General features: G+C 38.6%; 1 protein-coding gene across 2 annotated transcripts in view; it reads left to right on the top strand.

Annotated features, from left to right (window-relative positions):
* The first annotated feature begins 12,374 nt into the window (after positions 1–12,374).
* The window catches only part of atp1a3b (ATPase Na+/K+ transporting subunit alpha 3b), a 28,375-nt gene continuing 14,003 nt past the window's right edge, over positions 12,375–26,746 (top strand). The window contains exons 1-6 of one of the 2 annotated variants that reach the window (XM_028470687.1): positions 12,375–12,571; positions 12,647–12,740; positions 23,678–23,791; positions 24,259–24,318; positions 25,007–25,210; positions 25,302–25,415. In XM_028470687.1, the coding sequence (XP_028326488.1) occupies positions 12,735–12,740; positions 23,678–23,791; positions 24,259–24,318; positions 25,007–25,210; positions 25,302–25,415 (498 nt within the window). In that variant the 5' untranslated portion in view covers positions 12,375–12,571; positions 12,647–12,734. The remainder of the gene's footprint in view (positions 12,572–12,646; positions 12,741–23,677; positions 23,792–24,258; positions 24,319–25,006; positions 25,211–25,301; positions 25,416–26,746) is intronic. The other variant, XM_028470688.1, reaches the window with a different exon arrangement.

The following is a 26,746-nucleotide window of genomic DNA, read 5'->3' as shown; positions in this document are numbered from 1 at the left end:
TGTGTGAATGTGTGTGTAATTTAATTTAATTTAATTTCATTTATTTTGTTTTGTTTTGTTTTGTTTTGTTTTGTTTTGTTTTGTTTTGTTTTGTTTTATTTTATTTTATTTTATTTTATTTTATTTTATTCTATTTTATTTTACTTTGTTTTGTTTTGTTGTTTTATTTTATTTTATTTTATTTTATTTTATTTTATTTTATTTTATTTATTATATTATCTTAAATGGGGAGCCCATACATTTGTACCTGCTGTATCATTATTAATGGGAATAGACATTTCTTCCAAGCCTTTAAAGTCGTACCATGATCAGAATCACTGATCCAGATCATCACTTCATTATATGTCAATATGATGCCTTTTGTTATGTCATAAAGTATATCAGGGTAAAGCCAGGAATCTTGTTTAATTAAACCCCACATTTTTATCATCTCTATAAATCCAGGCTTATGCAATATGAGGTCAGAGTAGCACTCTTTAAACTAATCTACTCTTTGACATCTGTGACAAAGAGAGAGTAGACAGAGAGGCAGAACTGTGTAAATTCACTTTTAATCCTCTTAGTCCTTGACTAGAAATGCTCAGTTCATCTTTCTGCAATGCATCTGCATCTTACAATCCTACTACTTATCGCTTCTATGTCTGTTTTTACGTAGGGAGAATTTTGCCTTTGGGCTGTGGACAAAAATACATTTATGTTTGGCTCGATTCATTACTCAGTCTGTGCCTCTGAACTCTCTGCACCAGCTCTTCTACTCCGTCTGCTCCTCTGTGTGCACTCTTCCCTCCGTACCCTCTGCATCCATCCATCGGGCCCCCTGCAAGGTCGTTCCCAAGGACGGCCTGCTTCCAGCATCCTCTGCCTGATTGGCCAATAGGCATTAAAGGGACGGTTCCCCCGTGGAGCACATGGCTCGACTCCAGCTCTGCTACAACACTGTCATCGTTCCATTACTTCTCAAGCTTCGTACTGTACTTGCTTAACACACGCACACACACACACGCATACACACACACACACGCGCACACACACACACACACTTTCAGGGTCACATGTCTCAGTGAAGCAAAGCCTCAGCTGATAAAAGATGCTGACAATATATCTTCCTCCCTCACATTCACAGACCCCCCTCCCCCCCCCTCATTTTCTTAAATCATGTTGGGGCTGCTTCGCTTTACTCCACATGACAGGTCACTTATCAAAGTGACAGAAGATGCCTTTCTGCAAATAAAACCAAAGCACACAAGCTACAGAGGACATTTTGGTCCCATGCTTTACTGATAAGTCTGAACTAAGCAAACCTTTCCCTTTACGATAAGTGAGCAAGACACACTACAAGCTCAGCAGACCTGAAAAACACAAAGCAAATAGCTTGAAAGCAGCTTAGGCAGATATAGAGTCAGCAAAAAAAAAAAAAAAAAAATGCTTCCATAGAGAACAAATTCAGTCTCGGAAGGAAAGAGGATTTGAGGAGGAGGAGGGGTTGAATTTAGTGGGCATTATTCAATATGTCTCAAAGTAAAAACCTGGGCTAATCTGCAGAATAATTACAGTAATTAAAAGCAATTTTCACTCATTCAGGCAACTTAGTCTATAGTGATTTGTTTGACTTTGAAACAGATACAAACTTTGAAATAGATACAAATAACATGACTTTGTAAAATGGCACGTCATTACCTTATATATATATATATATATATATATATATATGTAATCAATATTAAAAAGGTGATGATTATAGTCATGAATTACAAACACAGGATTAATTCTCCCTTGAAAAACAACAAGAACTGGAGTTCAAGGTTATCAAATATTACATGAACATGTCTTCATATTGATATTGTTTTGGATATTATTAGATACTCAATGACAAAAACAGGAAAAAAGGAGAAGAAGAAAACAGGAAGAGAGAAAAGTGAAGTTGAACTGGTGGTGCTGAAGGGAGAGCTCTAAAAGGATGTGTAACATACTGTACAAGTCAGTGTTTTACTTTGCTTGGTTTTTACTAAGGAAAGCACTTTACACTACTTTACTTTGTATGAAAGGTGATATTAATATACAATGTTTGTACTGTGCAGATTGGACATGGGATTAATTTGCAACTTGTAGAAGGTGACAAATGCTGGTTTCAACTCGCTTTTTGTCCGTACTTTATGTATTTACATGTGCTTTTTTCCAAAATATGCAGTGTCAATTTATAACCTTTGCATTATGAATTTTATTTTGTTTGACAGGGACCATGTACAGGAGCATTAATCAGCATATCAAAAGATGCTTTGTACCAGACTTTAGCTCTTGGAGCTAATTTCCATCTGCAGTCCCCAAGACAGACAATTACAAAACACTGTACAAAAAGCATAAAACAATACAGTTCATATTATTTACAAACAGTGCTATTATACATTTTTAAAAAGTAAATTTCATCAACAAGAAAACCTACCCCCTACCCTTCTCAGATGTAAACTTTAGTTGTTGTTGTTTTTTCTTTGTTTTCTTTAGTGCTGTGATGTCTGAGTTCCCAGAAAATGTTGTTTCACATCGAGGCCAAATCGTTTTAAGTCTTTGCATAGTTTTAGTGCGGCTGGAAGTTTGTTCCATTCTGAGATAGTTTTCAAGGAAAATACCGACTGTCCTAATGCTGTTTTTCATTTTGGTATGGTACATTGGCCATTGACTGTTGACCTTGTTGTTCTGACCGTCTGATCAGAGGTTAATTAGACGAAGGTGCCACATTATAGTGACGGAGGTGCCACATTATTAATCATCTTGAATTGTAACTTTAGAATGGCTGGATATGAAGTTTGTTTTCTGACATTAAAGAATGTGATGAGTCAAAAAAAGGGGATTTTTGTGATGTAGCAAAATGAGTCTCATGCTAATGTACCATATCACATTTCTCTCTGTAATTTCACACTCAGAATAAGAATAACTTAACCTTTATCATCAGCCCCGTGTTACTCTTTCCATATCAAATCCCAGAGAATTTTTCCACTACCCACCTGGCTCTTTCTTACTTCATCGCCCTCCTTCCCATTCATGCCTCATCTCATCCCATGTCTTCCTCCTTAACCCCATCTGTCTCTCCATACTCTCTATTCCCCCTCGCATTCTCTTTCTCTTTCCCCTTCTGTCTCTGTTCTCTACGATCTGAACACTGAGTGGAACACAGATTATGTCCGACATTTATAAAACCGGATTATCTGGGATCACCTTCACACTTGCCCATAGTTGCACGCACGGACACAAATACAAGAGTCACAGAATCCTTTGTTTTAGACAAACCATACTGTATATCCAAATGTACGAATCTCTTCAACAGATTGAAAGTTAACTTGTGTTAATGACGCGTTGAATTAAGAAAGTTACATGGACTCTGAGTGTATCATAAAAAAAAGTTATACCTCCTTCAGCACCACCTTCTTTGTCATTTCCATCTAAGTACAATTAAGTCATACATAAAATACTCAAGTACAAGTTAAAAAAAATAGCTCATTTGAATAGTACTCAAAGCAAATGTTACTAGTTACTTTCACCCCCCACGTTTGTTTTTGGTAATACATTTTTCCACAGTTCTCTTGCATACAGTAAACATCTCATGTATAAACTTAAAAAGGAAGAGAGCAGATCTTGTACAATTGGAGCTTAATTTATTTTCCACAAAGGCATCTGTAAAAAATAAAAGGTTTGTCAAAATATAAATTGAAAAATAAATAAAATAAGGCCTGTCCATGGATAACCAGCAGGAGGCTCGTTCTTCTTCTGGTGATGCTCTGAGAAAATAACCAGCATTTAAAGGTGCAGTCCACGACTTTCAGATCCCTCTCTCGCCCTCCCTCCCCCCCACTGCTCTCTTCCCCTGCCTCCAAACTTTCCAAAGTCCCTCCCTCAGAGGAGCTAACAAGCTAACGTTAGTCCGACAGCAACATCACAGTAATATAACATGCTCTGTTAAAAGTATATTACTGCAATGCTTCTTTCTCTCAATGTGCACACACCTCAGCAGCAGCAGCAGCAACAACAGTGTCACTTACAGCAGCCACACGTAGGCTGCTGCGCACACACACACAAACAACACATGCACTACAGAGTTCTAGCGTAACAATTACAAATCAAGCATAATGTAAATCAAGCAGCAGTAATAACCTTTCAAGCAGAAAAGTCATCAATCATTCCATCTTCAGACCATACACTGTAAAAAAAGACAGCGCTCTAGCTCCGGGAAGGGGGCGGGGACTGTGAGCAACAGCTGTGACAGTCCATCAAACATAATTCTAGCTCTGATTGATTCTTTTTGCTCGGTCGCGGTGCAATCTGCCAAAGGCTGCAGGAGCAAAACTACAAACTACTAGTTTGATGTAAAACTGTCCTGACATAGTGACAGCTTTAGCAAATATGACAAAAAGTCACTTTTATAAGAGTTGCAGATTTCACCTTTAATAGGGTTTTGGCGCGGTGCATTACATTTAATCTGATTGGTCGGTTATGATGTGATGCATTTGATTGTTGTTTGGTCATTTCATTTTTTGTACTTTCACAATGACTGTTGATAATTTTAAAACAAAAAAAAATATGATTTACTCAGTAACCGTTGGGTGTAGAAATGTAACAAACTACTTACTTTAAAACGTACTTAAAGTACAAGTAAAATTACAATTACCCAAAAAGCTACTCAATTACAGTAACGTGAGTACTTGTAATCCTTTACTTTCACCCCTGAGTAAGCTACTTTCCCCCTGAATGGGATGTCATTACATGTAAATATAACATGCAGAAAAGTATAGTTGGACCAATGCTACATAACAGTATAATTCTCATATATGTACATTATATTTCTACATATTTTTCCTGATCTCTTCACGTGCACACAGTGCCTGCATTAGTGCACATATACGTCATGCAGTATTTATTCCCTGCCCTCACCCACATGCACACCAGCTTGACGCCCTCTTTTCTAGAAATCACTGACAATGCAAACTATCACACATGCACTGCAGCTGGGTGCTGTGTGGCCGGATGAAAATGAACTTCATGTAAATGAGCGCAACGCAGCAGTTTCAACGTGACCAGCATGAGCAGACATGGCCACTATTGAATAACAATAAGAAACTGCTTTTCTTTGTGTCATCTTTCTTTCACCCTCTAGTTTATTCTTTCTCCTTCTCCACCACCTCCCTAAAGCCACCTCATTTCTTAAGTCCTGACTCAGCAAAATGAGAATGTGACAAGGTCATTTGACTGGTGCTGCTGTGAGGTTTTTTTTTTGGGGGGGGGGGTTGCCTCCCTCTTCAATTGTGTTGTACCACAAGGCTGGAAAACGTGCAATTATGATTAAGAGAACGATGAAAAAGATTATAATAGTTCACTTCTAGTGACAAGTATGGGAAAGATCCAAAAATAACATCTCCATGGTTACAAAGGCAAAAGTGTCTATTTGCACGGTTGCCAAACGGACAACCCCCGGTGCTATTGGTACGGTTACCGAAGTACAAGTACGTAGCAATTTAGGGTTAGGGTTAGGTTATAATCCAATATCGCAACATTTTTCAGGGTTAGGTTTAGGATAAGGTTTAGTCTTAACTGGCCAATGACTGACCTATCACGTGACCTAAACTGGCCAAATATGGGCGCTACGTATGGATAGAATGTCGGTATATTGATACAGCAACCATACGGATAGTGACTGCCTACAAAGTCAGACTCAAGAGCTTTGAGAATTTAGGAACCATTTAAAAGTAACTCAATGTATTCCCTCTTCTTAACCCTAGAACACTATTGGCGGGTGATTTGTACAGAGCCCGGCAAGGGTCAGGGGTAAAAAAAAAAAAAAAATCCGGTGAAAATCCGTGCCCACAGTTGATAATCCGTGTGCACGGATTGCAAAACCGAGCGCACGGTTTAATAATCTGTGGGCAAGGATTTTCACCAGATTTATTTTTTTTTTACCCCTGAGCCTTGCCGGGCTCTGTAGATTTGCACCGGAGCAAATGTATTAACATTATATTCATGAAGTTGTGTTTGTCAGAGTATCTTGGCTTCGGTATCATCTCTGATGTTTAGAAGGTGTGGATGTTCCACTACTCCGAAGCCTACTTTTTACTACAGGCCCATGTTTGCAAGATTTTTACCCAACAATAGTGATAGCGTTCCGTTATTACTACCCTGTATGTACTTACTGCAAAATTGTTCCTAAAATGTCCATGCTATCTTTCTTTCGTCCAGTAGTTCTAAATAAATATCACTAAGTGGTGATTTCAAGGAAATTCATACAGTGACTAGAAGATTTTAGTCAGGTGATCATTTTTACCTCATTGAGAAATGAAATTTTTTGTTCCTCTATATGCCTTCACCAGAAATAAGTCAAATGCCTCAGTAATGGATGGACCAAACATCAAATTTCAAGTTTCATTTTTTTTTAATAATGTTTTGTTCTTACATTCCTAATTTTTCAGTGATTTTGGTTAATATCTTTAAAGTTTACCCATGGTAGTTTTCTATCCCATTTTGGTAGGCATGGCACAGTTTCTCTAATTTGTATTGTATTATTGTTGTCATATTTTGATACATTTTTTTAAAGGGTATAATAATAATAATGCATCAATCTTATATAGCGCTTTTTTGGACACTCAAAGTTGCTTTACAGAATTAAGGGATGAATCTTTCACTCCACACTTAGTGGTGTTAAGCTACTGTTGTAGCCACAGCTACCCTGGGGCAGACTGACGGAAGCGAGGCTGCCAAAGTGCGCCATCAGCCCCTTCGACCACCACTAACACTCATTCACACACTACATTCATATCTGGTAAAAATCACCCAGTGGTAGTAATGCTGTTCCTGATTTTAGCCATGGTGTTCTAGGGACGGATCACATTGGCTTTTGGGTATCAACTTATGTGCAATAAAATGTATTTTAATACTTTTTTTTTTTTTTTTTTTTTTTTGCAGATCATTAATGTATTACAAACTCATTCTTTAAAATAACACCTTTAGAGAAACTGAATGTCCTTCAGCTAAACGCTGCAGTATTTAGAGTTAATTATAAATATTCAATCTACGGTAGTTTGGGACAGCTCAGCTAACAGTAGTTATAGAATAATAACAAATCTAGACAAGTACACAGTGTTTTCCTTATGCTAACCTGAATCATTTGATTTTTTTTTTGTTTTTTGTTTTTTTTTTGGACAAACTAAATCCATGTGCTGGTGTGTCTGAAACGGTGCTAAACTGATTCTTATCTGGATTTATTTTTTTGACTTCAAACAACAGTTGCTTCAAACAGCAAGATGCTACCTGTGGGAAACTGCAATGATCAATATTAGGATCAGAGCGATTTGTTTTACCGATGATACCATTGGGTAGCATAAGTCGCTGTCTGTTAGAGCTTAAATAGGACAACGCGAAAATGCTGGCAATCAATTCAAACTAATTACAGTATATTTAGATTAATCCTGCAACATGAAGCAGGAATGCAGAGGTCATGTTGGATTTTGGGGATTTGAATTTCCAACACACTAAACACACTTTATTTTTCTTTTAATATTTACTGTCATTTCTATTCTGTTGTTGGTGTGCCCTTGAGATTTTAATTTCCTATTATTATTTTTGAACACTGGAACTACTGCATATTGAATGCACTTGTCTATAGCATTTCCAAGGCTGAGGCCATTTATCTCTCCAGGCAACAACACAAGCCCAATGTACGCTTTTATTATGAGCATAAAGACCTGGCTGTCTGTTGTTAGCTCCTCATGTTGGTTCTGAAGCTCATTTAATATTTTACATTGTACGCCATGGTTTTACACCAGATGCTTATACAATGGTTGCTCTCTTCCAACTGTCCCACAGAGAAATATACTGTATTTAGTGATGCTGCTTTTAGCCACAATACACAGATGATGGTAGAGTTTTCTAAAGCAGAGGTTCTCAAACCTTTTTTCTGGCTGAACTAACCACTTTTCTTCAGAATACTGTGAAAAAAAATACACCAAAAAGCATAATTTGCATAATTGTAAATAAGTGGAATGAAGCAGTATTTTGTGTTTCCTGAATAGATTTATTTCTATAGTTTTATTTATCATTTTCAGTCATCTCCCGCCTGGTGTGGGACCATGTCTGACCCTTGTATTTTTAGTTCATGTTCTAATCAAGATCATTTCCATCATCAGTTTTATGATTATTATTATTTTTTTATTTATTTTTTTACTAAAAATAAATATTATAAAACCGCATATTTTTAATGCTTTCATTTGTTAATGAAGACTAAATATCAAAAATTGCAACATTTGTGTTGTGCAAAACATTAAAATAGAATAAAAATAGGGTTTCACTATATACAGTATATGTATAACACAATTTACAATTATGTTGTAAGTGTAATAAAAAAGGGGAAACTGTTATGTACAGGGTTTTAATATATGTTTTTTTGTAATTAAAATTTTTATTGGGAACAGATAATGCAAATTTAATGTGACATTACATCTTTCAGTCCCAAGTTTTTAAATATGTATACAGCATCAAAAAAACTCTCTTAAGTACCCTCAGTAGAGCCACCGCGTACCTCCATTTGAGAAACACTGTTCTAGAGAATCCAAGATAAGGTTTTAAACAGAATACACTAAAATATTTCAGTTTTATTGTTTATTATTTTATTGTTGTTTTACAATCTTGCTATTATTCCTTCCATTTTACTGTTTTTCCATTGGTTTATCTTGAACTAATGGAATATTATTGTTTATTCCAGTAACATATGAAGGTCCTTTATCAGTAATTTAAGCCAGAACATTGTTTTTACAATTTTATTCTTAAATCTTATGAACACCATCTACCCAAAGTCAATGCCTAAAATGACAGAAAAAGACTTAAAGTCGTGGTTACTATTGGTACCTCACAGTTTGCAGATTTTGGCTCCTAGTGGTCGTTGTCCTTCCATGTTGCTTTTTTTATGTCTTCCCCCTGTTCAAAAACCTGTCTGTTGGGTTCAGACTGGATTATGTTTCATGTTCGAACCATTGTGTCTTTGTGTTTATTCTCTGTGATAAACTGACTGGGACTGACTATTTTTTCAAGGTGTGTCCACCCTTAAAAAGCAATGAGTCACTTGGGACTCAGGATGGTCCTGTTCATTCCTTGTATCATAAGATTTATTGAAGTGGTGAAAGAATCTGAGCTTGGGACATGGACATGTACAGAAACCTCAAATAGTCTCTAACAATCAGAGGTGTGAAGAGTACTGATATATCCTACTCAAATAGAAGTACTGTTGCTTAATTGGAATTGTATGTACAAGTACAAGTAAGTCATACATAAAATACCCAAGTACAAGTAAAAAGTAGCTGATTTAAATAGTACTCAAAGTAAAAGTTACTAGTTACGTTCACCCCCCCCCCCCCACACGTTTATTTTTGGTAATAAATCTTGCCACGCTTTCCTTGCGCACAGTAAATATCTCATGTATAAACTTAAAAAGGAAAAGATGAAATCTTGCACAATTTGAACTTAATTTAATTTCCACAAAGGCATCTGTAAAAAATAAAAGATTTGCAAAATGTATAGTTCTTTTCAAAATAAATAACACCAATTGATTAAATTCAAAATTAAAAAAAAAAAACATCTCGGGCTTTAAGTATAGCTAACTTTATGAGATATAAAAGGGAGAGATCAACCGCTGTTTTGGTGCGGTGCAATACGTTTAATCTGGTTGGTCAGCCATGATGTGATTATTTGATGTGATGATTTGATTGTGGTCTGGTCATTTCATTAAGTGTAGCTTCACATTTTCAAACAAAAGATTATAATCTACTCAGTAACGCTTGAGTGTAGAAATGAAACACATTACTTAATTTAATACGTACTTAAGGAAATGTTAAATGACTGATTGAGAAATATACTCAAAAAATTACAAGTACCCATAAAAGCAACTCAATTAAAGTGACGTGAGTACTTCTACCTCTGCTAACAACCCACTGATTCACTACCTTTGTGATGGTAGTTTGTACTCTGCCATGTTTCAGGCAGCTATGCCAAATTAAATGAATAATACATCACCCCCACGATGGCGTGTTTGAAGTGTTCTCTAACCCAGAGCTCACCCCCACTCTGATGCTCAGGGAGGTTTCGTTGTGCTGCTGCGTGGTCAACATCTGAGCCAACAGCAAGGGGCTCAGTGAAGCATGGGAACAATCTGCTGCAGGGACAGCCAGCGTGACTTTTAGCTTTGCTTTGCTCCACAGACATTTCTGTGCACGCATGCATGCAAGTAACTGATATAAGGGTGTGAGCTCTCACTGAATCATCATTTCATGGTGAAAAAAAGGGACCAAGAAAAAAACAATTTCACTAAAGACCTGCAATAGCAACTCACTGCAGCTATTAAGCAGCGTCCGGTGGCTCCCACGTCACCTCAGTGTGTCACATTCACTGCATTCACAGTCAATCAACCCTCTTTAGTTACACTGTCCCCTTGCTCTTGGCAGTCTTCTGTTTTTCATTGTCAACCATTCTGGAATGTTGTCCAGTTTGACTTATAAGCTCCTTAACCTCCCTCAGGGTTGGTCTCTGTCAGTTTGACACCTTGACCCCCTGATGTATATTAAAGGAATTATGGTCCTTAGCACTAGCAGGTCTGAATTATTTTCCCCACTATATATAATGTATATTGCTATATATGTATTTCTCCCAATACTATGAAAAAACAACTATAGAGCATAATAATGGAATAAATTAGTATTAAAACACATTTTAAAGAATCTAATTTTGTAAATAAGTGGAATGAAACAGTATTTCGAGCCTGTTTTTATTGTTTTCACTTAGTTTTATCTTACAGTAATGAAAGATTATTGTTGATTCCATAACATATTATGTTCCCTTATCATTAATTTATAATTTACATAATTTATATTAATATATTGTTAATGTGTATTGCTAAATATCCAATCATATGATGTTAAAAGCCACAATTTTGAGGAATTGGTAATTGGAACTAGGTCTGACTGTATGAATTTTGTTTTTGTAAATTGTTTTTGTTGTAGTTTGAGTTGCTTTGTTGTGTGATGTGTTATATGTAATCGTGTACTGCACTAATAAGACAATTAGTGTAGCAATGGCTCTAACCCATTCCAAACTTTATTGCCCCATGTACCCCTTAGCCTTTATTTCTTATTGAAAGTACCCCTTAGCTCATGTTATACATTGTTTGTGTGTGCGTGCTCGTCTAAACTCTTTCCTGTGTCTCATCTATCATTAACTTTGAATTTAGGCCTTTTTATTTGTTTATTTTGGATGTTTTGCTCGTTTTAGAATTTAAACTTCACCTTTAGGTGTATTTTAAAGAGTTGTGCCACACATTATTATTGATGGATGAGGATAAAAGTCTGTATGCATGTAAAAAAAAAAATAAATTAAAATAAATAAATCTATAATGTTAAAAAAAAAAAAAAAAAGGGACAAATGTTTCTGTGTACCTCCTGAGAGGTGTTCAGGTAACCCTCGGGGTACACATACCCCAGTTTGGGAACCACTGCTCTAGCCAAAGCTAATGGAGATCCAAATAAAAAGATAATAAAAAAGATACTAACACAGCAGGCAGCTACACCTTTGCTTTGGAACACAGTGATGCCACGCACACACACACACAGACACACACACACACACACACACACACACACACACACACACACACACACACACACACACACACACACACACACACGCACGCACACACACACACACACACACACACACACACACACACACACACACACACACACACACACACACAAAAGTGCTGACTCAAGCTAATCCATTGCTGCCTAATTTATGCAGCCACGCACTATATGTGCTGGGAATAATACTTTCATATATGTTTTTCGCCTTATTTCAGGTTTTGTCACACACATACACATTGGATGCTGTCTGCAGTGTGAGGCAATGGCTCATCTTTATGCACATGCTCGTGATGTAGGACCAAAACGATGGATGACACATCCAGTGGGTGCTTTTTACATGCAAAACACCCCAAAAACCCACCATAAATACATGACACGGGGCACAAATACAATCACGACAGCTAGGATCTAACCTTGAGGGTCCATTTATACAAAATGTTTAGCCTAGAGGCTGCTGGTGCTGCTGGATGGATGGATGGATAGATGGATGGATGGATGCACGCCTTGGAATTCTGCAGTAAAAGCAGAGGGGGCGGGCTCGGCCTCCTATTGGCTGTGCTGTGGATCTAGAGGACACCAAGTGGTCAGCGATGTCGACACCGATAAGACGCTCAGAATTATGATTGGCCAGCTGGGTGACTGGTGGGCGGGCCTAAGTAGCCTTCTCGGTTCGCTCATTGGCGCTTCTTTCACCGGTGGAGCGGAGTACTGCGGCAGGCAGGCGGGCCCAGCCGCGGAGTGACACGCAGCTGTGGTGTGGTTGCAGTGCGGCTTGTTAGTTCCGCCGGTTGTTTCACTACCTGTATCAGAGAGCACCGGGAGGAAGCGGATCCCTGCGTGATGCTCCGCTTGAGACTGCAGCTTTTCATTTAAAACACTCCCCGCTGGAGGAAACCGTGTCCTTTCTCAAGGTTTGGGCGTTGACATAGTCTCTGTGTAGTCCTCATTTTTAAACACCGTGTTTAATAGTCCTTTCTTTTTTAAAGGCCAGGTATTTAGTTGTAACACCGTGAGAGGCTGACACCTCTCAAGCCGTGCATCACCTGAGAGGATCAGAAGAGTGACTGCGCCAACATGGGGGTAAGAGCGCCAATGATATTCATAATCATAATAATAAGTATCTAGCTGCATTCTAGTCCTCGTGAAGTGGTCCTGAGAATGACGCATGGTTTCATGACTCCTGGAGCCTTGAAGTATTTCCTCTCCTTGTGGAAGTCCCGTTGTTTCTCTGAGTGACATCGACTCTAATGCGGAACTGGGTTTTCGCTGTGGTCTCACAGACTGCGACAAAACTGACGAGGCCAAGATGTCCGTGTGAGGCAGACATAGAGGAGCGCAGCTTTCTGAGTTAGGGATGGAACGGAATATTTTATGATGACTCATGATAACTTTAGGTTTTCGATGAAAATTAGATCAGCAAACCGTGCGTAAAACTGTCCTCTCTCTCTGAGTTTTATTTCCTCGGGCATTGATTTTATAACCTTGTCAGGCCTAATCTGGTTAGTGCTGTGAGTAGACCTTAAGGTGGTACCATCTCATCTCCCGCCGTTACTTCGCAGATGCTTAAAGAAGTATTGGGCCACAGATGTCTTATCTGACTCTTTAGAGAAGCAGCCCAGCGTCCTGATCGTCCCATCCTCTGTACACTCAGTGACCTGTGCGTCATAATGCGGTTACCCGGAATAAGCGCCTCACCAGCTTATTTCCACCTTAATTTGTGACATAAGGGCAATAGACGATGATTTTTACGCATCACAGATTAAATCAACGCCCACAAAAAGACAACAGCAGCGGTTCATTGGGCGAGTTTACTTTAACAGTGTGACTTTTTGGTTATATATAGTGTGCGTAATTGGGCCGTTCCACACATGCACACGCTTGTATCCGTCCCTTTGACATCCTGAGGATTATGAAACAACTGAAACCATTTTTCCCCCTTATTTTATTTATTTATTTAATAGAAGAAAACACGATTGAGCCATTGCGCAATAATACCCTCGGTTTATTAACTCGTCTGCGGCGGCTGTATGACGCGCGCACAGGAAATCGCGCATTTCTTAGATGCCAACGCAAGCCATTGTCATTGCACTAAGAGAAACCGGCCACCCCCTCCCAGCACCATAACCACCAGCACCCCCCACCCATCCATCCACCCACCCACCCACACGAGACGAATCTCATCATCATTCCCTGACATGCAGGAAAGAAGCGCTCAGATTGTGAGCAAATAGATCCTTTACTCATGCAGCACTGCGTCAAAAACGGACCCCAACGTAATAAACGTTGCTTTTTGGGGGATTTTTTTTATTTTATTTTTTACTGTGATGTAGTTTTAAAAGCCAGTGGAAATAATGTGTAGCATATCTTGCCAGAGAGTGATATAATAACAGAATGAGAGAATATGAGGCACCTTTTTCCACCGTTGTGCAGTGAGGAGACATGAACATGTCAGGATGCTGAGAGGAGATGTAGAGGATTACAATTCTCGTATTTTAAGAATTGAACTCTCTTTTTTTCTATCTGACTGTATGTGTGCATTGTCGGCTGTCCTTTCCCAAGGCCGCAGGGGGCACCGCTTGTTCCGTTCTGCGTCAAACTGGGGGCGGGGCCTCCGGTGTGGAAATTCCCATCAAAGGCCTGTGATAGGCTGATGCTAGATGCGACGCAGAAAGCACCGCGTGAGAAGGATGCATCAGTGATGCTGTGAGGGGAAGAACACAAGAGAGAAGAGAGGATGAAAAGGAAGATTGGTCCTAAATGTGCAGGAATACGGTGTCTATATTACCCTCCCGTCTTTTTATCACCGCTCTGGCTTCAGTGAGGAGGTTATATCTGACAGGGAGATGTAACGGTTCTCATCTGCTTTTAACCTTCAGACACGTGACAGAGATAGGAGGGGGGTGCCACTGCAAAGAGAACAATGGGAATAGGGATGATGGGGGGTGGGGGCAATGAATTATAAGAAGGGCATCTAAGTGGTGACAGGTCTGCAGGTGTAGTATAAGACATAGTCAGAGCGATTTAAAAGCAAGGGAAGCAGCGTATAGCCCACATAGAGGGAAGAAGACTTCTTATTGGCTGTATATCCTGTTACAGGATAATGACCTGACGCTTACATTACCTTACCTTGGCTCATGTTCCCTCCTGCTGCAGCTTGTGGGTTTGGCTGCTATATGGTGACAGGGGACAAATTGGAGAGGAGAAAGATGGGATGGATGGATGGTGGGTGATGGCTCCTTTAAGTCCTGAAGATGGATTATAATGTGTTGCAGTAGAGCAGAGAGATTATGAGAAGGTCAAAATGGCTGATGGTGAGAGGTTTGGTGAATCCGACTCGCCTTATATAGGCTATATAATTATTTTGGTTCTAATTGGACTCGTGTAGTGTTAGAGAAAAAGACAGTAACCGTTAATGGTGGTAACACTGAAGCTGGATGCTTGCAGCCACTGCAGGGGCCCATCCCTGCGTTTGGTGCAGAGTGCTGCACATCCCTCCCCATTGCACCTGCTGCCTGATGCTGATAGGTTGCACTGTACTATGGCTGAGCTGTCCCACACACACACGCGCGCACACACACACACCAGGAGCCAATGGAAACACATCTTCACCCAGGAACTGATCAGCTGCAAGGTCTTGCTGACCTAGAAGTCAGCTAAGGTCAACGTAATGACCAGCAGGAAATGCTTTTTCATCATCTCGGTGGATGCTCCAAACGATCTGATCAATACATGTATTTGGTAATTAGAGCAATCTCTCCAGTGAAAGCACCACTGAAGGACAAAGTCCAGACTTCCTCTTGAGGGTCAAAGCTAGCCAGATTTAGCCTTCTTGCTAGGATGAGGCTAGCATGTCTGTGCTATACGCAGCGGTGTATAAAATGTAAAGGTCACTGCTGTCTCATCATTACTCGAAAAGACAAATGCAGTGAACCGCACAATTAATACACTGGAGTTTAAAGAATAATACTAGATGTATTGTGATTCTCATTCTGAGAGCAGCACAGAAGGGCTATGGTGCCTGTCTACAGCTACAGGACTGATTCAGAGTGTTGTCCTGGAGATGTGTGTGTGTGTGTGTGTGTGTCTGAGTGAATACACAGTGTAACATCAGGAAGCTAAAAGGACAACACTTCCACCAAAAACCCAAAATACAAGGATCAATCAAGCTTTCTTTCCTTTTACTAACATTTGAACACCATGATTTAAATTACACTCTAAATATTAGTCAACATACTCCTACTCTGATAGATAAAGGCCTCGTATATCCATTTGCTAGTTTTTGTACAGCTGATATGACTAGCCCAGGCTTGGATTTACTGAGGGATGAATGATGAAAATCAGATATGTCGGTTGGCTTTGTTGATAACTGTGTAATCAGCAGCTGTGTGTGCGCGTTTGCATCATCTTTACACCTGCCCAACAGGGAGTCCTAAAGTGGCCTCTATCACACACATGGAAAAAATGCTGTGTGTTCTTTACAAGTGCCAAGGAGACAAGATTTACCATGCTAATCAAGAACAGGCCCCACTTGCATTCAGGCCAAGACACAGCAACTAGAGTTTGGTGTAAATCTGTCTTAAATCCATTATTAGGCCATGCTTTATATGGACATAAAGGTACATGGTTACACAGCTGTCTCACAACTGTCCGATAAGCAGATGAAGATGATGAGCGGACAGACGGATGGATAGGGTGGTAGAGAGTAAATGGACTCATAAGTGGGATTTTCAATTTAGATTGTATCCTATCCTGTTCTCTATTCAAGCCTTGGTTTATTTTTAGATGTGGTATTTAAAGCAGATGATTGACTAAGCTAAAGGGACTTAGTCTTTTTTTGGGTTTGTGTGACTCAGAGATTAAGACTTTTCTTTAGTGACATTAATTAGCCGCAGTCTTTCTGTGGAATCGTTTATTTATGTTCTTTCCACTGCAGGACAAACCTTTGTACATGTAGTGCTAAAGAGACGAGTTATAGGCACTGATGTAATCTATTGTCACTTTTTAATTATCATGATTATTGTCTCCACTCACTAATCATTTTTCTAAAGTAATCTTTGCATATCGTTGTTTATTCATCTAGATTTCCTCAAAGGGCATGAATAAATCATTTGGTATTAGTCTTGGAAATAAACGCAGTTGCTGCAGTAGTGTATCTGGTTTTCATGAGGAAGAGAGGACACACGTGGGAGTGAGCCAAAGAGACGTAGCAGCAACATAGTGGGCTAATCCACTGTAGTAATCAGACTAGCTAATCCCAACTGCCATGTCCCTTGTTTCTGAGCCTGAGCCCCCTGGGGTCCAGAGCTCTCCCTTCCTGCTGCAAGAAACAGCAGATGGCTGAACGACCTTGCAAGGTCGTGCACACATACACACGCATGCATCGTTTTAATATCTCGACTACAGATGCTGGGATCCAATTAGAAGCTGCACGCTTCTATTGTTTCCAGGGATTCTTTTTGTTTTTGCTTTTTTTGTGTGTGTTAAATGGCATGAATATGATTAGGACTAATAGCTTCAGGGATTTCCCTCTTGGTATATTCATTAAAAAAAAAACAACAATAAAAAACCACTGTTATTGCATTAAATGTAATATTACTATTGGAAAAAGTAGCAAACAAGCATTGATCAATGGTAACAATCACAATTCTGCATTTACCTCATGAAACAAACATAAAGTGGGAAACATGTTCAAGTTGACCTTGGTTACATCAAGTGGATGTTCTATGTTAGCTTAAATGCTATCTCAAGGTGATATAGCAAGCATCCCTGTGCACACTAGCCTTCGCCATACAATCAGAAACCCAGAGCACAAACAAAACCTGTGAGACACAAGAAAAGGTCTCAAATTATGATTAATAGTGTAGGGACATTAAATAAAACACGTCATAAACCCAACCATGGTTTAGCTTTTAAAAGATCTGCTGCACTCTGTGTATGAGACTGTTCAGATCAACGAGGAAGTGAAGACACGTTTGTTGCTATGACAAACCCTTGTGGAAGTTGTGAAGTGGTATTTAAAAGAAAACGTTATTCAGAGCATGTACACAGACAGTACTATTTCCTTCCTCCAAATAACTACTTCCTCTTATGAGAATCATTCAAACATAGAAGTCCAATAAAGAGCCAAACCTGTGTGCCAGATTGAAGAAAAACATATTTACATTCTTTCAGTCAAACCAAGGTGGATTTTGCTTGCCGCTACTTGTTTTTTTTTTTTTTTGTTTTTTTTGATAATGTAGTATGTACTTTTTTCAGATGCCACTCCTAAGATCATAATCGGCATGAGAACATAGTGGGGCAGTGTCGGTTAAAGAGTGTAGAAAGGGTTTAATGAGGTTTAAACTGTCAATGCCTCGTTCCAGTGTGAGTAGATGAGTGTTTCTCAACCTCTGTGCAGTGACACAACAGTGTGTCGTCAGAGACAATCAGGTGTACCGTGAGGACAAGTTAGAAAGAACTTTCACTGCAATTATATTTATTATTTTAAATTGCCAGGTAAAATAGCATTATGGCCTCAAGTCTTTGCAGGCAGAGTAATTGATAAGTTGTTAAATTTAGTTAAAGCTGCGTTGTGGCTTATAACAGTAGTACTTCAACCTTTTTGGCTCATGCACCCCCTTTCTCTTATTTCTGAATTCAAGTACCCCCTTTGTCACACTACAACATTTTTATAGAGAATAATGATAGAATAAATGAGTGATAATAACACACATTTTAAAGAATCTCATTTTGTAAATAAGTGGAATGAAACAGTATTTAGTGCCTCCTGAATAGATTTTTTTCTATATTTTTCATCATTTACAGTTATCTCACCCTTGTATTTTTTGCTCATACTATAATCAAGATCATTTGCATCATTATTATTATGATTATCTTTTTAACTAAAAAATAAACATTATAAAACCGCATATTTTTAATGCTTTCATTTGTTAATTTTCCTCTCTCTCATTTCAAGTGTGGCATAGAACGATGTACAAACACAAAGAATAAATATTAAAAAATTGCAACATTTGTGTTGTGCAAAACAATAAATCAGAATGAAAATAGGGTTTCACTATACATCTGTAGTACACAATTTACAATTATGTCGTAAGTGTTGTAAAAGGGGAAAATGTTATGTACAGGGTTTTATATATATCTCTATACACACGCATATCTCTCTGTCTCTCTCAAGCACCCCCTGTAGTGCCATCGCGTACCCCTAGGGATACACATACCCCCATTTGAGAAACACGGGCTTATAAAGTGTGTAAAGGACTGGAGAAGGAGTTGCCTCACCTCTGTTCAAACACAAACAGACTCGCTCAGACCAAACTATAATTCCCTAAATCTACTTTCTACAATACCCAGCAGTGAATGCGGTGTCCGCTTACAGATGCATCACTTATTACTGAGCTTGTATCACATCAGGGGATCCTAGGAATACGCATTAGGCCACCGCTGAGCCAGTCGTCACCATGCCAATGGCCAGTGCCGGTTGCTATGGTTACCTGCCGTCCAAACACACTCAGTCATCAGTGTTGTTAACATGAGAGCAAAGTGCGAGTTTTGGCTTGGTTAGCGGGAGCAGAACTGCCAAAGTGATGAAGCATCCATTTCAAATAAAGAGATAAACTCTTTACTTTAACTGAATTATCACAAACTGGAAACCAGCGGGAGACGTTTCTTGTTTCCTAAAGATGTCAGAGATATGTCTGTCCATCTCTCTGTCTGTGTGTCTGCGTGTGAGTGCTTGTGGGAGAGTGAGTGTCTGTAATTCCAGCCACTAAGTCTCAGTTTCCTTCTTCAGGACAAAGGGCGCTCATTACATTACGTTATTGCCCCGAGCCGCGTGAGATGACTCGTTCTCTCTGAAAGTACATCTCATCTGAAAGCTTGATTCGATAATGAAAACACTTTTTTTTGTAATATGCTAATTGATACCACACAATGCTTTTGTACATGACATGCTATTAGCTGGATTAACAGGGGACTCTTTGGCTGCTGTCTCCTCAGTCACTCAACAATTACCGACTAATCAGGCACACACAACCGCAGAAAAAAGTATGCACTTAAAAATGCTCAACCCACTACGAGTGCAAACAGAGAGTGAGCTGGCACTGTGAGTCAAGCTAAAAACAACTCATTCATATCTGCAAACACAAAATGCACTTGAGGGCACACATAGACATTAAGAGTGAGTGTTTACGGTACTCCATTAGAATATCACCATACTCACTGGCAGAGGTGAACGTAATGGATTACAAGGACTCACGTTAATATGATTGAGTTGCTTTTATCAGTACTTTTTTGAGTGTATTTCTAAATCAGCAATTTGACTTGTACTTAAGTACGTTTTAAAAGAAGATAAGTAATTTGTCACATTTCCACACCCAACCGTTACTGATAAATATACAGTGTTATTTTTTGTTTCAAAATGATCAACGGATATTGTGAAACTACCAAAAATATGAGCAGACAACAATGAAATGCATCACATCATAGCCGACCAATCAGATTAAATATACACCGCGCCAAAACAGACAAATACAATGCCGGTTATTTTCTCAGGGCATCACCAGAAGATTCTACAAGCACTAAAGTAACCTATGATGGCAAAGCATCTGTTATTGGTATCATTTTATTTCAAAAAAGAATTGTACATTTTGACAAACCTTTTATTTTATACAAATGCATTTGTGGAAAATAAATTAAGTTATAATTATGCAAGATTTCAACTCTTCATTTTTAGGTTCATACATGAGATGTTTACTGTATGCAAGGAAACCGTAGGCCAGATTTATTACCTAAAATATACATAGGGGTGAAAGTAACTATTAACTTTTACTTTGAGTACTATTTAATTGTGCTACTTTTTACTTGTGTACTTGAGCATTTTATGTATGACTTACTTGTACTTGTACTTTGAGTACAATTTCAATCATGTGACAGTACTTCTACTTGGGTAGGATATACCAGTACTCTGCTCACTGGGAACACGCACATACACACACAAACGCACACACGCACACGCACACACGCAGGGGTTGTGTAATCTATTAAAGTGGGGTCAGTGCAGGTCAACCACTGACAGAGACGAGGACTACTGGTCAATATCTAATTAGAAGCATGAGAGAAGTGTAACAGCAACTCCACTCACTCACTCACTCACTCACTCACTCACTCACTCACTCACTCACTCACTCACTCACCCATCCATTCTCCACCTGCCACCATCTTTTTTTCCTTCTTTTTTTTATCTATACCCTTGTCTCACCTCCCACTGATGTTTTCCTCTCCATGTGTTCAAACCTGTGTGTCATCCAGCCCTTTCACATCCATCGCACTGTCTTTACTTTTCACCATATTTCTCTTTTTGCTCGGCGCTCCCAGCCAACAGCCTCCCATTGTGTGGGCTGATGTGCGTGTGCGTGTGCAGGGAGAAAGAACTGTTTGTTCATGTTTATGTTATCGATTTGTGCCGTTGGAGGCGCAGGTGCACAGTTGGGCTAGAAATAATCTGAAAATCAGTATTGGCCATCTTCGACCATTGTGAAGTACAGAAAATCCTCCAGAAATGCACATACTCGTATAGATAGATAGATAGATAGACTGTACATATATCCATACAAATGGTGTGTTTTAGCAGCAGTACTTTTCCACTGCATCAGGCTTTACTGTATTGAACGTGCGCCCCGCTGCAGGCCTGCCTGGTCTTGCTGCTGCAGCAGGAGATTTGCTCACCTGTTCTTTTGTTTCAGATCCTCACGTGCGTGTGTTCGTACGTGTGTGTGGCTTGTGTTTGCACGTCTAGTATATTTGCAGTCAGGTCGAGCGAGCGAAGAAAAAAGTATTGAAATTTCATTTGTTTTAAAAGTCTGACGTGTGTGTAAATACAAGCTTAGAGCAGCGTGAGTACTGTAACTTGGTGAGGGAAAGGAGTTGTGCTGAATATTTGGTTTTATGGGGCAGCTCCAAAGGACAAAACCAGAAAGACGGGTCTTTTTCAAATGTGTATTAGTTTATGAGTGAAAAAAAAACGACATTTTTACAAGAGTTTCTCCCAACTGCTGTGCAATTATGGAAAACACAGTGGTGGAATCTTAGCAACTTAGCCTTTTATAAGTGGAAGTATGGCCTATTGTAGGTGTGTTTGAGTGTGATTTGCATGTGCAGAGCAGGGAGTGGGCCTTAGAGGCTTTGGGATTCATGGTGGCTGTAGAAAATATATGCTTTAGAGCAGGGGTTCTCATCTGGTCTCACCCTGGGACCCACATTTTTTCCACGTTCATTAAATCACGACCCATTTATTGATTTTTTTAAAAAAAAAATTTTAATTCAACCAATTCAATTTAGTTTTTCAAAAATAGCTGTTGAAAACGTACACATATATATAATATTTTTAAACATAAATCTGTATATTTTACCTTGCAACATGCATTTTACAGCATGCTTGTCAAAAGAAAAGGTTATTTTAAAATAAAAGACAAGTCCAACAATTTGTTCATTTTTGACCGGCTGTCCACGACCCACCCAGCACAGGTCTGCGACCCACTTTTGGGTCCCGACCCACCAGTTGAGAATCGCTGCTTTAGAGTTTACGTAATTTACGTAACATAATAATTTAAGAACACACGTGATGCAGCCTTATTGTTGACATCAAAGCGTGGCCTGTGTGTCTGGTCTAGTGTTGCAGAAAATAAAAGCCCATTGATGAGTCTTGGGATCGTGTTTCTCTGCATCAAGTCATTCTCTGATCCTTAATGGATCGTGTCTGTTGAATACGTCAAAAAGGAGTCAGAAGTGATCAGTTAAAACACACAGGTCAAAGCCATTTGCTTCTTGATGATGTTTTGATGTGTCATTCGGGGTGGTCAGGACAGCAGGAGGAGGATTTATTAGATCAGCAAAGATCAAATGGGTGTGTGAGAGCAGACGTTGCTTTGAATTTGGTGCTGGTGGACTTTAAAGGGGATGTTCGAGCAAAGCAGAGTTCCTCCTGTCAAACCGTGTAACTCTCAAATGAATTTGTTTTCTGATAAAGGATTGAAACACAGGGGTGTCAAACACATTTAGTTCAGGGGCCAAAGTAGTTTGATTCTTTTTTTAAATGTCATTGATTTTGTGACCAATTTTAATTTAATTTGGGGTAATTATGTGAAATAATTTCAGGACAATTGAATTCTTTGAACAATTTGAGATCTAAAATGACTGCAGTCATGTGACAAAAGCATGGGACAATATTGTTGAGTTCCATTAAATTTGTTACATTATTATTATTATTTTTTCACAATTTGTTAATTGAATTTTTCAACAAGAATTCACAAAAACCCTCCCTCCCACTCACCCTCAGCAATACAAGATTATTGGCAAAAAGAAAGAAAAAATAATTATTGTATTATTATAATTATAATATTTTTTTAATAATATTATACGTTCCATAATATCTATAATCTATCTATAAAGCAAGGAGCCTCTGTCTGACTGTGTGTCTGTTTGTTCTTCAAATACCTGAGACTTTCAACATGGCTGCTGCTTGGTTCAAGGGTGTGCAGCGTTGGATTTGTTTGGACCTGCAATCTTCTTGTTACGTTGATGGCGGTGGCACCAGTAATTTGTTATATTTTTGCAACATTATTACAACTGAATTATTTAATAATTTACACACAAAAAAAAAAATTTCTGCCTTTTTAACTTTCTCCTGCGGGCCAAATTGGATAGTCTAAAGGGCCAGATTTGGCCCCTGGGCCTTCAGTTTGACACTTGTGATCTACATCATTAGAGGAAATACTACTTGTCTCTCAAGGCTACTTCTCAAGGACTCTAAATGATTTATTGTGTTATGAAAATGTACTTTTTGAGTGAGTAAATGATCCAAGAAGCTGGGGAAATCTTCCACATCAAACAGATATAAAGTTTGACCTTTTTAAAAGAATACCTATGGGTTTTTTTTTTCCCAATCCCAAAGATGAGCTAAGGCTACTTTTTTACTTAAACTAGTCAAAAGGCATGTATAAAACATGTGTGTGTGTCTGTAGTATGGGCGTTCAGACAGTTACCGCGTTGCCACCACACAGGACAAAGATGACCGATCCCCCAAGAAGAAGGGGGGAAACCGGGACATGGATGACCTGAAGAAAGAAGTGCCCATTGTAAGTATGACCGTTTTTTCACTACACATTGGTCCAAAGCAGGTCATCAGAAGACAAAGACAATGTCCACTGTCAGTGTTGTCACTATGCATGCAGTATAATCATAGATTCCATAGTAACGGAGGAGAACAAATGTCTGTCTAGGCCTAAATATAAATCATGTATTTTTTGTGGTAAGAGAGGGCAACGTTTATCAGGTGGTCATCAACACTTTGATCCCACATTTCTACACAAGAAACTGACACCCGGGTCTCCATACCAGGCTGCTTTAACACTCTTATGCCTCAGGTGAACTGCATGCATGGAGTACATGTCTAAATATTTAGACATGTTCTTGGAGCTTTGTGTAAAAACAAAAAATAAAAAAGTTAACTTCTTAATATTTTGACATAATTATTTGCATGGGTCATGATGCATTCACACTGTTTCTATATGAATATAAATACACATTTTATTTTGTTCAACAGACAGAACACAAAATGTCTGTAGAGGAAGTCTGCAGGAAATTCCAGACTGACATTGTCCAGGTGAGTTACTGACATGGTTGCAGTATGAATTTATTTTCCAGTGTTTACTAGCATTTATTTTGGATTTGAAATTAATAAAAAAATAAACCGACTATCTGTGTAAAAACAATAGTATTATTTCAGTTATAGTAATAATTATAACAATAACTTTCATTTCTAAAGCACTACATTATACTAATCCCAAAGTGCTACAGAGACAAGGGCAGAGAAAAAGAAATTAATCAGATAAAAGCAATAATAAAACCAACAGCGATTAAAATTCATAAAACCTAGTTTAGCATAAAGTGTTTGTAAAAAAGATTGGATTTTAGGCCTTGTTAGTTAGTTATAAATATTTACATGTAACATTGTAACACCAGTTTCCGTGATAATGCTATGTACAGTATTATTATAACCATTAATCTGACATTAAAGTAAAAAACTGAAAAAAGCTTTAAGCGTTGATAAAGATTCAAGAAACCACCTACAAATTTGAATTAAAAACAATCAAAATAAATCAAAAACAAGATTATTACCACGGATGTGGTATTAACTGTAATGTGCTACTCTGGTGCCCCCTGGTGGCAGCTGTATGTAACGTATCTGCAGAATCCTATCGATACAAATACGATCAAACTTTATTAGTCCGCTGGCTTTGCTTTGCTTTTCTCACTGACTTTGTGTCTTTTATGTTTTCTCATTTCTTCAGGGTCTCACTAACGCAAAGGCCGCAGAGTATCTCATCAGGGATGGCCCCAACGCTCTCACCCCACCCCCCACCACCCCCGAGTGGGTCAAATTCTGTCGCCAGCTGTTTGGAGGGTTTTCCATCCTGCTGTGGACCGGAGCCATCCTCTGCTTCCTGGCCTACGCCATCCAGGCAGCCACTGAGGATGATCCTGCAGGCGACAATGTTAGCAACGCACACACAAACACACGCATGCCCACACACACACACACACGCGCGCTGACGTGTTGTCCTCTTTTGGCCTCTTTCCCTCTAGTTGTACCTGGGTATCGTGCTCACAGCTGTGGTCGTCATCACTGGTTGTTTCTCATACTTTCAAGAAGCCAAGAGCTCCAAAATCATGGAGTCTTTTAAGAACATGGTGCCTCAGGTGAGAACATTTATTTATGAATTACTAGGAATACATTTTAGAAGGAGAAACTTCCCCTCCTGAGGTTCTTGTGTGAGGGCAGAGGTGTCAAACTCCTTTTGGTTCGGGGGCCAAACGCGGACCAGTTTGATCACAAGTGGGCCGCAGTTTTTAGGTGGGAAAAAAGAACAATTTAAATATCATTGTGCCCTAGTTGATTTTGTTACCAATTTTTATGTAATTTAGAGGAGTTTTCACAGAGTTCTTTCCACAATTTGCAATTAAAAATGACTGCATTAATGTGATATAAACAAGGAAAAAATGCAAGACCCTAAAACTATTGTGGAGCTTCATTAAATTGGTGAATTTGAGATATCTACAACTGTATTATTTGGTCATTTATACAAAGATTCATGTTTTCTCCATTTTTACTTTCTTTTGTGGGCTGAATAGGATGCTCTAAAGCAGCGATTCTGGAAATGGGGTACTGGCACTACAGGGGGTACTTGAAAGAAAGAGAGAGGAAAATTAAGATATGAAAGCATAAAAAATATGGGGTTTTATAATGTTTATTTTTAGTTAAAAAATTATAATCATACTAAATATTACCAGCAACTCACAAAACGCCAACAAAAACACACAACATATGAGAAGAATATTCTGAATAATAAAAAGAACAGACAAAAAAAAACAAAACGACACAAAATGACACCAAAAACACACACACTAAGAGAGATAAATACTTACCTTTAGATGCACTAAATGAGAGAATAATACACAAGAACACTACAAAGTACACAAAAATAACAGAGAAACAACCAAACTACACCAAAAACACACACACTGAGATAGAATAATTTAAATAATACCAACAACACACAAAAACAGCAACAAAAACACACAAAAATATACTGAATAATAAAAAAAGAACAGACAAGCAACAACAAAATACACAAAATGACACCAAAAACACACAAAATGACACAAAAAAAACCAAAACGATGATAGAAAGGATCTTAATTAGAACATAGACATATGAAGGCCAGTCTCGGTCCCACATCAGGAGGTAGATCACCTTAAATGAAAGAGACTTTAGAAATGAATCTATTCACCTAAATACATTTCATTCCACTTATTTACAAATTGAGATTCTTTATACTGTGTGTTATCACCCATTCATGCTATCATTATGTTCTATAGATGTTTTTCACAGATTTCTGAACAAAATGTTTTAGTCGAACAAAGAGGGTTGGATTCAAAAGTAAGAGAAAGGGGGTACTTTGAGACAAAAAAGTTTGAGAACCATTGCTTTAAAGGGTTTAACGCGTGTGTTAGAGTTTGTGATTTTTTTC

Source organism: Gouania willdenowi, chromosome 16 (genome assembly GCF_900634775.1).
Source record: "Gouania willdenowi chromosome 16, fGouWil2.1, whole genome shotgun sequence".
In the NCBI taxonomy this organism is placed as follows: domain Eukaryota; kingdom Metazoa; phylum Chordata; class Actinopteri; order Blenniiformes; family Gobiesocidae; genus Gouania; species Gouania willdenowi.
Note: the sequence above shows the minus strand (reverse complement) of the source record. Positions and strands in the feature narration are given on the sequence as shown.